The sequence below is a fragment of the Lepidochelys kempii genome, chromosome 1 (genome assembly GCF_965140285.1).
Source record: "Lepidochelys kempii isolate rLepKem1 chromosome 1, rLepKem1.hap1, whole genome shotgun sequence".
NCBI lineage: Eukaryota > Metazoa > Chordata > Testudines > Cheloniidae > Lepidochelys > Lepidochelys kempii.
Window position 1 is genome coordinate 3,928,778 of NC_136380.1, and position 11,670 is coordinate 3,940,447.

An 11,670-nucleotide genomic window follows, 5' to 3' on the forward strand; every position below is an offset into this window, starting at 1 on the left:
TCTCTCTGAGGAGTGGGACTGCGGTAAGTTGTCTGTTTCTACATTAAAGTTAGTGCTTAGGGCTCACAGGTTCAAGTCAAGAACCATCTGGGCAGAAATTCACTAGCACAGTGACTTGAACTATTTAGTATTGTCAGAAACACCAAGAGTTTTATCTGGTAAAATTGGAATTACAAAAATATTGGAAACAGTTTAGACAAATATTTGATTTTAAGATCAGTTCCTTGTCACCTCCAGTGTCCTTCTATCTGTCTCAATAGCTTCATTTGTGTGTGTGTGTTTGGGGGTGGGGGGGCTGAGCCGTTAGGTAGTGCAGCCAAAGCCTTTGCAGTGGGTATCTGTGTTACCAGAGGGATCACAACAAGAATGGGCCACACACTGGCAAGTTTCTTCTCTGACACTCTACCTGCACAGGGTCACTGCAGATTGACACTGGCCTCTCTGAGAGAAATATCAGGGCCCATGTGTTTCACAATCTCCATCTTTCATACCTGGTCTCGGAATGCCAAGTAAACTGGGAGTTTCCTTCAGACACTTTCACCACCCTAACAGAATAGCAGGAGCCGAAGCCATGATTTTCATAGCTCGGAGCCAAACGTTTAACACCAAGAGTGAATCTGGTCCCATTGAAATCAATGGCAAAAAGGTTCAAAGCAATCAGAATAACCATTTTTTCAAGGAGGAGAGGGGTCTTCCCGCTCTTTAGCCCTGCATCTCTGGATCTGGAAAGGACAAGAAGCTCCAAAAGGCAGTACAAATAAAAACATGTTTCTGGCATAGAGGAAACCAGGCAGCGTTGGAAATCTCACTAGGAGAGGTCCAGAAACGCACAGTGCTGTGTATGTATGTGGGGTGGGGAAGGGGTGGAATGTGCAGTACCCAGATCACACTGTCACAGAGTCCTAAAATTGGGTGAAATAGAGAATGCACACCCTGCCTAATGCACAGACCAAAAAGGCATAACGAGGCCTCCTGGGGTGGGGGGTGTCTCAGACTGTAATGGAACGTGGACCACCCCATAGCAGACTGTCTCTGACACCGTCCCCCATCCAGATCATCCTTCCTCGCCTGGGAAACCCAACTACAGCCTTGTGGAAACATCAGCAATTGCCAACATGGAAAAGAAGCCTCATGAAGGTATGTCTGGGTTTCTAACAGGCTGCAATATGGTAAAGTTTGTGTCATTTTGAGGCAGAGTTACTCATGCTGGCTCATTTTACTCTCCACGTCGTCTCTCCCTCCCGCTGGGTCTGTCCCTCTCTCCTTCCCTGCACAGGCTGAGCTGCTGCTGGGGTTCCCTTCACCCCCAGAAAGGCAGTTCAGGCTGATCTCCCCCTCTTCCCGGGTGCAGGCAGACACTGAGTTTAACCTCGTCTGAGGAGATATTTCTGTGAGCTGTCGCTATGGGGTCTGGCACCTGGTTTTGATCCTGTGTGATGAGTACCAATCTGTGGCATGGTGGGAAGTTGTGGGGATGGGAAACATACATGAACAAGCGGCCATCACGGAGATTCTGGGGCAGGGAGTGAGATGTACCTGGACAGGCAGGCAGTAATGAGCATTACGGGGGCAGGGAGCAGGCTGTACACAGAGAAGCGGGCTGTGCTGGGGATTGCTGCTTCTATCTCCCATCATACTCTGACCCCCTGTCCGTACTCTCCTTCCCCATCCCAGGGTGCCCCAATTCCAAAAGCACGCTGGTCGCCAGTGTCTTCTCCATGTTCCCCACTCATCCCTGGCTCCCGTAACCTCCAAGCCACCCCATGCTCCCCACAGCTCTTCCTTTGCAGGGGGTGAGGTGTCGCCAGTCACACCTTCTCCATTGGCTGTGGGGTAATCAATGACTGTGTCTCACCGGTGAGAAATCTCACAGAGTGGCAAATACCAGCACACATGTGCTGCTGATCTTGATGCAGAACAGGAACAAATCACCAGCTGAGAACTATGCACACTATATAATGAAAGCGAGAGTCTCTGGGACAAAGGAGGGCCTAGATAAATACAGGTGCCACGTGCAGGACCCACTGGCAGCACTCAGAAACAGTGGGCCACCGGGACACACATGTTAAACCGAGGATGTTCTGTGACCATTTGCTAGCCAGTCATTCATGGTGAGAGTTGTACATACATTCCACTGTGCAGAGATTTAATTTGGTCAAATCATTATTTTTCTCCTCAAAAACGTTCATCCATGCAGTATGCCGTGGGATCCCTCAGACTCCTGAAACGCACACCTAGTGTAACACTTTCAAGGCACCATGGTCACATGAGAATTTGTCCCCTTAGGATAGGTTCAACAGGGTCATGAATAGTAAAAATGCTTTCTGCATGCTCAGGCATGAGCTTGCAGGCAAAATTTCTCCAGCTGACTACTGGGGAGAGGTCCGTACATTCCCAATGTCCTCTAGATCTTGTGTTATGAGACCCCAATCAGTATTTTATAGACTTTTCTCATGTCCCTTTTTATTCATATCCTTTGTAAAGTAACAATCCCAGTCTCTCAATCTCTCTCCATATAAGAGTTTCCCCAGGCTCTTGGTCATTCTTGTTGCACATGCCTGAACCCCTCTATTTCCGCAATATCCTGTGTGAAAAGGATCTCCTATACTACACAGAGGAGTCTAGGGGAGAGTGAAGCACTGACTGACTGATCTCATGACATTGTATTTTCTGTATGATTCTCCATCCCAATCCTATTGGAATTCAATGTTTCTGCTTAGTTTCTGTCCATGTTTGAATTTTGAGAATGGTTTCACAGAGCTGTGTACCATGAAGCCCAGGTCCCTGTCCTGCATTCACACAGTAAAATTAGAACCTTGTGAAGTGTTTGAGGAGTTCAACTTTTCCCGCGAATGGGCATACACTCTGAAGTTATTGACATTAAAATTCATCTGCTATCCTGCTGCCCATTCACCTGGCTTGGTTAGCTCCTTTTGGGGACTTCTCTGGATTTGACTATGACCTACATAATCTGGTGCCATCTGCAAATGTTGCCATCTCACTGCTCATCCCCTTTCTAGATTGTTAATAACTATAAAACATTTACCATACCAACTGTTGTATAAAGTTTGTAACCCCCCTCACTATGCTTCTCTCCCTTCACAGGCACCTTGAGCATTTCTGAGGTTGATCGACACATTGATGATTTCATGGCTACTTTCAACTTCACCACATCTGACCCTTCAACATTCATCCTAATGGGTATCCCTGGTCTGGAAGCTGGACACATCTGGATTTCCATCCCTTTCTCTACTTCCTACCTTATCAGCCTTTTTGGAAATATTATGCTTCTTTTTCTTGTAAGTAAAGAGCAGACCCTCCACAAGCCAATGTACCTGCTAATCTGCCTGCTCGCACTCACAGACATCGCCACATCTACCTTCGTCGTGCCAAAGGCACTGTGTATATTTTGGTTCAATTTGAAAGGCATTACAGTGCGTGGCTGCCTCACTCAGATGTTCTTACTTCACACGGTTTCCTTTATGCAGTCAGCCATTCTTGTGATAATGGCCTTCGATCGCTATGTTGCCATATGTAACCCTCTGAGATATGCCACCATCCTCACCAATGCACGAATAGCTAAGCTTGGGCTAGTGGCTTTCATCAGATCTGTTATCTGCATGCTGCCTCTGCCCATGCTCCTGAGCAGGTTGCCATTCTGTGCCGACCGCAGTATCCTCCAAACACACTGTGAGCACATGGCTGTGGTGAAGATATCATGTGGGGACATCACAGTGAACAAGATGTATAGTTTTGTTATAGTGTTTGTGGTCATTGGGATCGACCTGACACTCATTGCTCTGTCCTACAGTCTGATCATCAGGGCCATCCTCAGAATTTCTTCCAAGAGAGCCCACCAGAAAGCCCTCAACACCTGCACAGGCCACATCTGTGTGATGCTGATGACGTATACCCCCGGCTTCCTCACCAGCGTGACTCACAGGTTTGGTCAGGGCATCGCTCCCCATGTTCACATCATCTTGGCCAATCTCTATTTGCTCCTCCCTCCCATGCTAAACCCTATCATTTATGGGATCAAAACCAAAGAGCTTCATGACAAAGTGGGCAAATACACCTGCAGAAGGTGATCAGCAGGGGCGATTGAATTTAAACCTGTGTGACAAGAGGGGAAAAGGATATCTCCTCATTAATGCAGGGTGTTATGTCCCAGTTTGGCTGAGTTCTGTAGCCCACTGGGCGAGTTTGCCTTTGTCATATTCACTGCTACTGTAACCCAGCTCTATTATATTCACTGTTTTGCATTATATTCTGTTTTTCATTAGATTCAGTAGTAATGCAAGAAACTGACAGACCACTATCCTGTAAGATATTAGCTTTAACTAGTTAACATAAGTCTTGAGGCCTATGATCTTTAAATAAGCTTTGTAGAGACTAACAGTCCAATGGAAAACCTTGAATATTTGGAAAAGAAAAGGAGGACTTGTGGCACCTTAGAGACTAACCAATTTATTAGAGCATAAGCTTTCGTGAGCTACAGCTCACTTCTTCAGATGCATATCGTGGAAACTGCAGCAGGCTTTATATATACACAGAGAATATGAAACAATACCTATTCCCACCCCACTGTCCTGCTGGTAATAGCTTATCTAAAGTGATTTCCAGCACAAATCCAGGTTAAAGAATAAATGGACACAAATCAGATGTCAAGAATTATAACATTCATAAACCAGTCGGAGAACACTTCAATCTCTCTGGTCACGCGATCACAGACATGAAGGTCGCTATCTTAAAACAAAAAAACTTCAAATCCAGACTCCAGCGAGAAACTGCTGAATTGGAATTCATTTGCAAATTGGATACTATTAATTTAGGCTTAAATAGAGACTTGGAGTGGCTAAGTCATTATGCAAGGTAGCCTGTTTCCTCTTGTTTTTTCCTACCCCCCCCCCAGATGTTCTGGTTTAACTTGGATTTTAACTTGAAGAGTGGTCAGTTTGGATGAGCTATTACCAGCAGGAGAGTGAGTTTGTGTGTGTATGGGGGTGGGGGGGATGTGAGAACCTGGATTTATGCAGGAAATAGCCCAGCTTAATTGTCATGCACATTGTGTAAAGAGTTATCACTTTGGATGGGCTATCACCAGCAGGAGAGTGAATTTGTGTGGGGGGGTGGAGGGTGAGAAAACCTGGATTTGTGCTGGAAATCACTTTAGATAAGCTATTACCAGCAGGACAGTGGGGTGGGAATAGGTATTGTTTCATATTCTCTGTGTATATATAAAGCCTGCTGCAGTTTCCACGATATGCATCTGAAGAAGTGAGCTGTAGCTCACGAAAGCTTATGCTCTAATAAATTGGTTAGTCTCTAAGGTGCCACAAGTCCTCCTTTTCTTTTTGCGAATACAGACTAACACGGCTGTTACTCTGAAACTTGAATATTTGGGGAGCTGAAAATAGAGGTTAAGGGCCTCAGTACATCTGTAGGTGTAATGTGTTTGAGACAGACACTGTTTTGTGTGGCCTATAGGGAGAGGATTTACAGAATAAATCATCATCATCATCATCATTCCTGGTGAGGCTGACCAAGGGGAGGACTCTGACGAAGAGGGTGACCTATGCTGGAAACAGCCAATTTTGCATGGTAACCAATCAAAAAGGTACCAATATGGTCCCTTGGAGTGTCCTTTCACAGACACAAATTTGTTTTACTCCAAGGCAACTTATTTTGTTAGGGAATCAAGTAATTTCCCCTATTCTCACCTTTAAAAACATCATCGTCATCCCGTTTAACCCAGCCTCTCAGGATTTAATTATCCAAAGTCACCCGCATTTCTTGTCTATATTCCCCTGCTAGGATTACAATTAAAGTCATTGTTGGCTCGTAAGGAGACCCACCTCATAGAAATTAATAACAATATGGATAAAGCCAAACAAGCTATTACCCAATTAATGAGTAAAGGTAATAAGTTTTCAACAATCCCTAACGTAAATGTTGAAGTAAAAGGATGGGTTATTGTCCAAGAAATTACAAGAGGAATTATTTATGAATGCACCTAGTGCAAACTCAAAGAATATAAGCAAAAATCTCAAAGACTTAGGTCAGTACCAAACACTGATGATGGAGCCTATATATATGGTACACATCCCAAAAACACACCAGGGTCCAGAGTATCATTTTTATGATATTCTTCTTCCATTTTGAGAGGTGGAAAATAGTAATGAAACTATCCCCACAAATGCCTGACCATCCACATCCGTATTTGTGTGACGAGGTTCATTTTACAAATCACTCCAACAAAAAGGGGCATGTAGCCTATATGGCTAACCTGCTTGCTCTACTATAGAGACATATTTTCTTCCAGATTTCTTATTTCTTTATGGTTTTGATTATTTGTTTTATTATAGTAGGTTATAATAGGTTTATATTAAAGTGGTTTGGGTGTAACAGAAGAAACTTACAGGCAACATCCTGTATGTTGTGCTAAGGCAAAGTTACCATGCATATGTCTGGTTCCTTACACCCAGCCTTACCTCTGTCCATGCCCCTCACTGGCCCAGGCTGGGACCACAGCTGGGAGAGGCTGTGGGGCCCCAGGTCGGGGCCAGGAGTGGAGTCCAGTGGCTGGGACCCTGCTGGCTGCAGAGGGGCTGGCGGTTGAGACCTGAGGCTGGTGGCTCCATGGGCAGCTGTGGAGGGGGCCAACAGGGACCTGGGACGTGTAGCTGGGACCTGGGTGGCTGCAGAAATGCTGGCAGCGGGGACCTGGGGCCAGCATCTGTGACCCTGGGCGGGACCTGCTGGCACGCTCCACCTATGCTGGACAACAGATGTTGCCGGACCAGGGACTACCGGTGTAGAGAGGTACGGCCTGCAGTATATAATCATACACTTTCAGATAGTCAAAGAGAACAGAAAGAAACTGCAATGCTGAACTTCTTTGTGATATGTGAGTACAATTTAAATTATTTTTTTTTTATGTCCAATCCTTCAGGAAAGCTGGAGGATAAACCAAATAAAAACTAACAGTAACTAACTAATTCAACACAAAATGTGGACATTGACCACCATCACTGAATGCCATTAGACATAAATAATGTAATAATATTATTGTTGTTTTTACACTATGTATGTTTTGCACTACTTTTGGATTATTTTTATGCCACCATTAGCTACTTTTTTGTTTGAAACAACTGCCAAAACTCTATTGGAATACAAGGACTAGTGTTAAACCTCACAATAGAGGTCTCTCTATGCAATGTGGAGCATGAAGTTACCGGGCATAGTGTCGGATACACTCTTAATTGATTACAAAACAAACCTTACTCACTCTACATTCACACCGCAAACATATTATACTGGAGTCTCAAAAAGACCAGAATAGTCCGAATGGCCAGTCAAGATTCCTTCGAATCATAAGATGTGGTGAGCCGGTGAAAAACACATAGATAACCATTCCACACAGGGCTTTGGATCAATAAAAATCTCCGACTTGCAAAAATCAGAAGGACCAATTATAGTCCATTCCGTCCATTTGACTTTGTTTACAAGGTCTTCTACCCATGCAATTCCGTAGAGACAATCCTGGGTGGCCCACCATGTCCTCCAATTCTTATCAGTGTAGCTGTTGTTTCCATTGCTGTTGGTTCTCTGTATTTTTCCCAGAACATAGCAAAATTGTTTTTTGCACAAAAGTTCTAATAGTTCTTGACATTTTGAACTTAAGTTCTTGCTTCAGCTGTTATGTCACAATACATGTATTCATATCAGCATGTGTCATTCATACCAGGCCTCAATGACCCATAACATATTACATGGAGAGAGAGAGAGAGAGAGAGATTCCAACATTCTGCACTCTTGATACATGATTAATGCCATTAAATATTATATCACTTTATAATTTTTCAAGGTATTCAATTTTATATACCACTTTCTGTGAAATTTCTTGTCACTTTCTTAGTCAGCAGTATAAACATAGCATAATAAAAGTTAACAAAATAATTAATGCAAAGAATATCACAGGTTTCAGAGTAACAGCCGTGTTAGTCTGTATTCGCAAAAAGAAAAGGAGTACTTGTGGCACCTTAGAGACTAACCAATTTATTTGAGCATAAGCTTTCGTGAGCTACAGCGCTGTAGCTCACGAAAGCTTATGCTCAAATAAATTGGTTAGTCTCTAAGGTGCCACAAATAATATCACAATAGGATGTAGCATTAAATTTAGAAGCTATGACACTGGGAGACCATCCTTTAAAAACATCAAACCAATGATGGACTGTCAATTCTTCTCCTTCTTTCCCCAGGTTTAATGTTTGATCATTGTGCATCAGAATGTTGATTTTTCCCAGCTGAGCAAACTTAGATAGATAAATCTTTTGCATATTGCCTGTTTTTTTTCACTTTTATTGATCAATTTTCCCCGCTGTTCCCAATGTATCCCCAAATCAAAGGACCAATTTACATCTTTTGGTTCCCAGATAATGTCCTTTTTTAGAAATAGAAGTCCTCAGTAAATAATACCATTAATAATTACCTCTGTTATATTACATTTACATGATTCAATTGGGCCTTTTTCTGTCATACTTCCTCAAAATACATGTTTCTCAGTGGTTACCACACGAATACACCCCTTCCCTAAATGACACACTCTTCTGCCACCAGAGGCTAAATATTCCATGGTACATTGTCCACTTGAATGATTCAAACGGCATCCCTCTAGGGACCAAATTAGTTCTGGACACACCCATTTACTTCATCCCCACTCTTCACAATGTTTCCTGATTTTTCCTAATTTATAATCCCTTTCTTCTTGAATCATGTGTCCCACTTATTACTTTCTGCAATAACTCTCCATTAATATTTTTGGCAACACCCAGGCCATTATTGGTTTTCTTTGCTTCCCTGTGTTGTGTAACAGCATTCTGCCTTCCCACTCTCCCCTCAAGGGTGGTTTTATTCCAATTAAATTCCATATATTTCTTCTATCCTACAATTTGTTGATTCCATATATGAGGATCTTTGAACCACTCAGAAGCCCACTGCCCATTATTTAACAGATTAACTATTCTCTCTATATAATAGAGCCCATACATTTGCATCTGCACACATCATATTGCTGGCACAGTTCCACTCTCAATCTCAGACACACCAAATATATTCACATTTAGAGATGTTGTGACGGTTTGGGCTTGTTTGAACTGGAGTTCCCCACTTCTTATACCTTGTTCCGATAATGCACCAAAATTGGGTATCACATCTTTCTGTACAGCCGTCAAAAATCTTACCCAAGGCCGACATTTTCCTTTGTAACGTCTCAATATCAAATGAGTTTAAAACTCCAGCGCCAATGCCACCTACAGTATATTCCCCTTTACCTCCTTTATTTTGTATTATACCATCTCCCCACTGTTGTTGCCATGCTTGTGATAGAGGTGCGGCAGATGGCATACGCTCCGGATGTTGTGCCCTTATATTGACTTGCACTCTCCCCAACCCAGTTATTTGGTACACAATAGTTGGGGCTTCAATTACTTCTCCCCTCCATTACTTCTCGTCTGCCATGATTCCTGGTGCAATCTTGTTTACTAGGATCTGGTAATAAACATAAAAACTTGACTTATCCCTGAAAATATATTCCCCAATTAATTTTACTGAAGCAACTCAATCTTATCATCATGGAAGGATTTCCCAGTACCCCACATTCCCATAAACGGAGAGCCGTTGACTCATTCCATCTGATGTCTTAGCCAATTCTTGTTCATTAGTCACATCTAGGGTGACTATATCAAATCCCAAGCTCAAAAAGGTACAGTTCATAATACTCATATTCAGATTGTTCTCATAATAACTAAAGGAATGTTATTTAATCTTTAGGACACCACTTTAATTGTGACGTGTGAACTCACTTTCCCTTTTCACCCCTGCTAATCTTAACTACAGTAGGTGAAATTTTATCCAGGATGGAAAAAGGTCCAACCCATCTAGACTCCAGAACATGATTTTTCTCTATTAATTTAAAATACATTATTCTATCTCCTATTTTTTCATAATTTACTGTCCTGAGCCACATACGAATCCATGTAGTCTCTTGCTTTTTCAATAGTGGCATTCAGTTTTAATTCCATTTTCTTAAGTTCTATCAGTAACTCCCTTACCTACTGCATAATTGACACCTCTTCTTCTTCTTCTTCTTCTGGATAAAATAAAGGGTTCCACAATCTCATAGGCCTTCCAAAGAGAATTTGATAAGGGTGGTAACCAGTACCCAATCAATCACTACTTCAGATGGCTGCTAACACCACTGGTAATTTATCATCCCAATCTTTGCCAGCTTCTTACACTACTTTGCGTAGAGCTTGTTTAATAGTTCAATTCATTCTTTCTACTGTCTCTGATGATTGAGGATGATAGGGGATATGTAGTTGTTGTTTTATTCCGAAAGCTTTTAATAAATGTTTAATAAACTTCTCTTACAAAATGTGGCCCAATATCTGATTCAATTATTTTTGAAGTCCTATATCTACTAAACACTACTTCCCACAACTTCTCAGGAATAGTCTCTGCACTATGATTTCTGGTGGGAATTGCCTCCATCCATCCAGAAAAGAATCTACTATCACTAATAAATACTGATTTCCCCTTTGGATCTTAGGCAATTTATCAATATAATCCTCCTGTATTGTACTCAATGGCCCCACAATTCTTTGGTGCAACAAGGGTCCCGAATTTGGTGGTCTATTCCATTTGCTGCCCATCTTATGCAGTTTATAACAAAGTTTTCTATGTCCTCTTGCACATTAGACCATATTCCAAATTGTTTTACCTTAAAGAGATTATTTTCTATTCCTTGAGGGCCAGAGAGTGACACAAGTTAATAATCTCCTCTCTTTGAAGTTTGTAAGATATCCCTTATCTCCCCTGTTTTCTTATTCTTTCCTCAGGTTTAACCTCCTGTTTTATGGCTTGAGCGCTAGTAACTACCATAACTCCCAAAGGTTCCTTTGCTGCTAATTTAGCTAAAGCATCCGCTTTATCTTTCCAATATTTTTCATTTCATTCTTGCTTTTTTTCACACATCACAAGCTGCTGGTCTGTGGCTGTTAATCTTCTAGACTTGTATGCTACTGGTATCAACTTCCTGTCAGTGTCTTGTATTAATACCACCGCTAGACCCTGTAGGGTCGCTGACAACTTAATCAGAAATGGATTATCTATCTCAGGGAATTTCAATGTTGGAGCCTGCATCAAGGCTTGTTTTAAATTACAGAAAGCTTTTTCTTCTTCGGGCCCCCACTTCCATTCTACCTTATTTTTTTAGTAAATGACACAAAGGTCCTGTGATAATGATGACATTCCAGATGTGTTTCCTTCAATAGTTAGATCCTCCCAACGTCACCCTCAATGCATGAGAATTCTCTGGCCTTAGTAAATTCATGAATGGTTTCCCCTTTTGTTGATCTAGCTGAATTCCTTATTCCCCTAGGGTCACCCCCCCAAATAATTCACTCTCCTATGCACTAGTTGGGCTTTCTCTCTAATAGCCTTGAACCCGTTTCCTGGATGAGTCTCAACCCTTTTCTAGTCCGCTCAGTCACTTCCTCTTCAGCGTCCCCTCACACTAATATAGCATCTTCATATGAGGTGGCATTCTCTCGATACTCTTAGGATAATCCAGCATTTGCACCAGATGTTGGTGCATAAAAGGCAGAGCAC

General features: G+C 42.3%; 1 protein-coding gene across 1 annotated transcript; it reads left to right on the forward strand.

The window, feature by feature from the left end:
* The first annotated feature begins 502 nt into the window (after positions 1-502).
* On the forward strand, positions 503-4,088 carry LOC140905423 (olfactory receptor 52P1). Its single transcript, XM_073328748.1, has 3 exons — positions 503-509; positions 1,054-1,137; positions 3,106-4,088. The coding sequence occupies exons 1-3, from the start codon at positions 503-505 to the stop codon at positions 4,086-4,088; spliced, it is 1,074 nt and encodes a 357-aa protein (XP_073184849.1).
* The last annotated feature ends 7,582 nt before the right edge of the window (positions 4,089-11,670 follow it).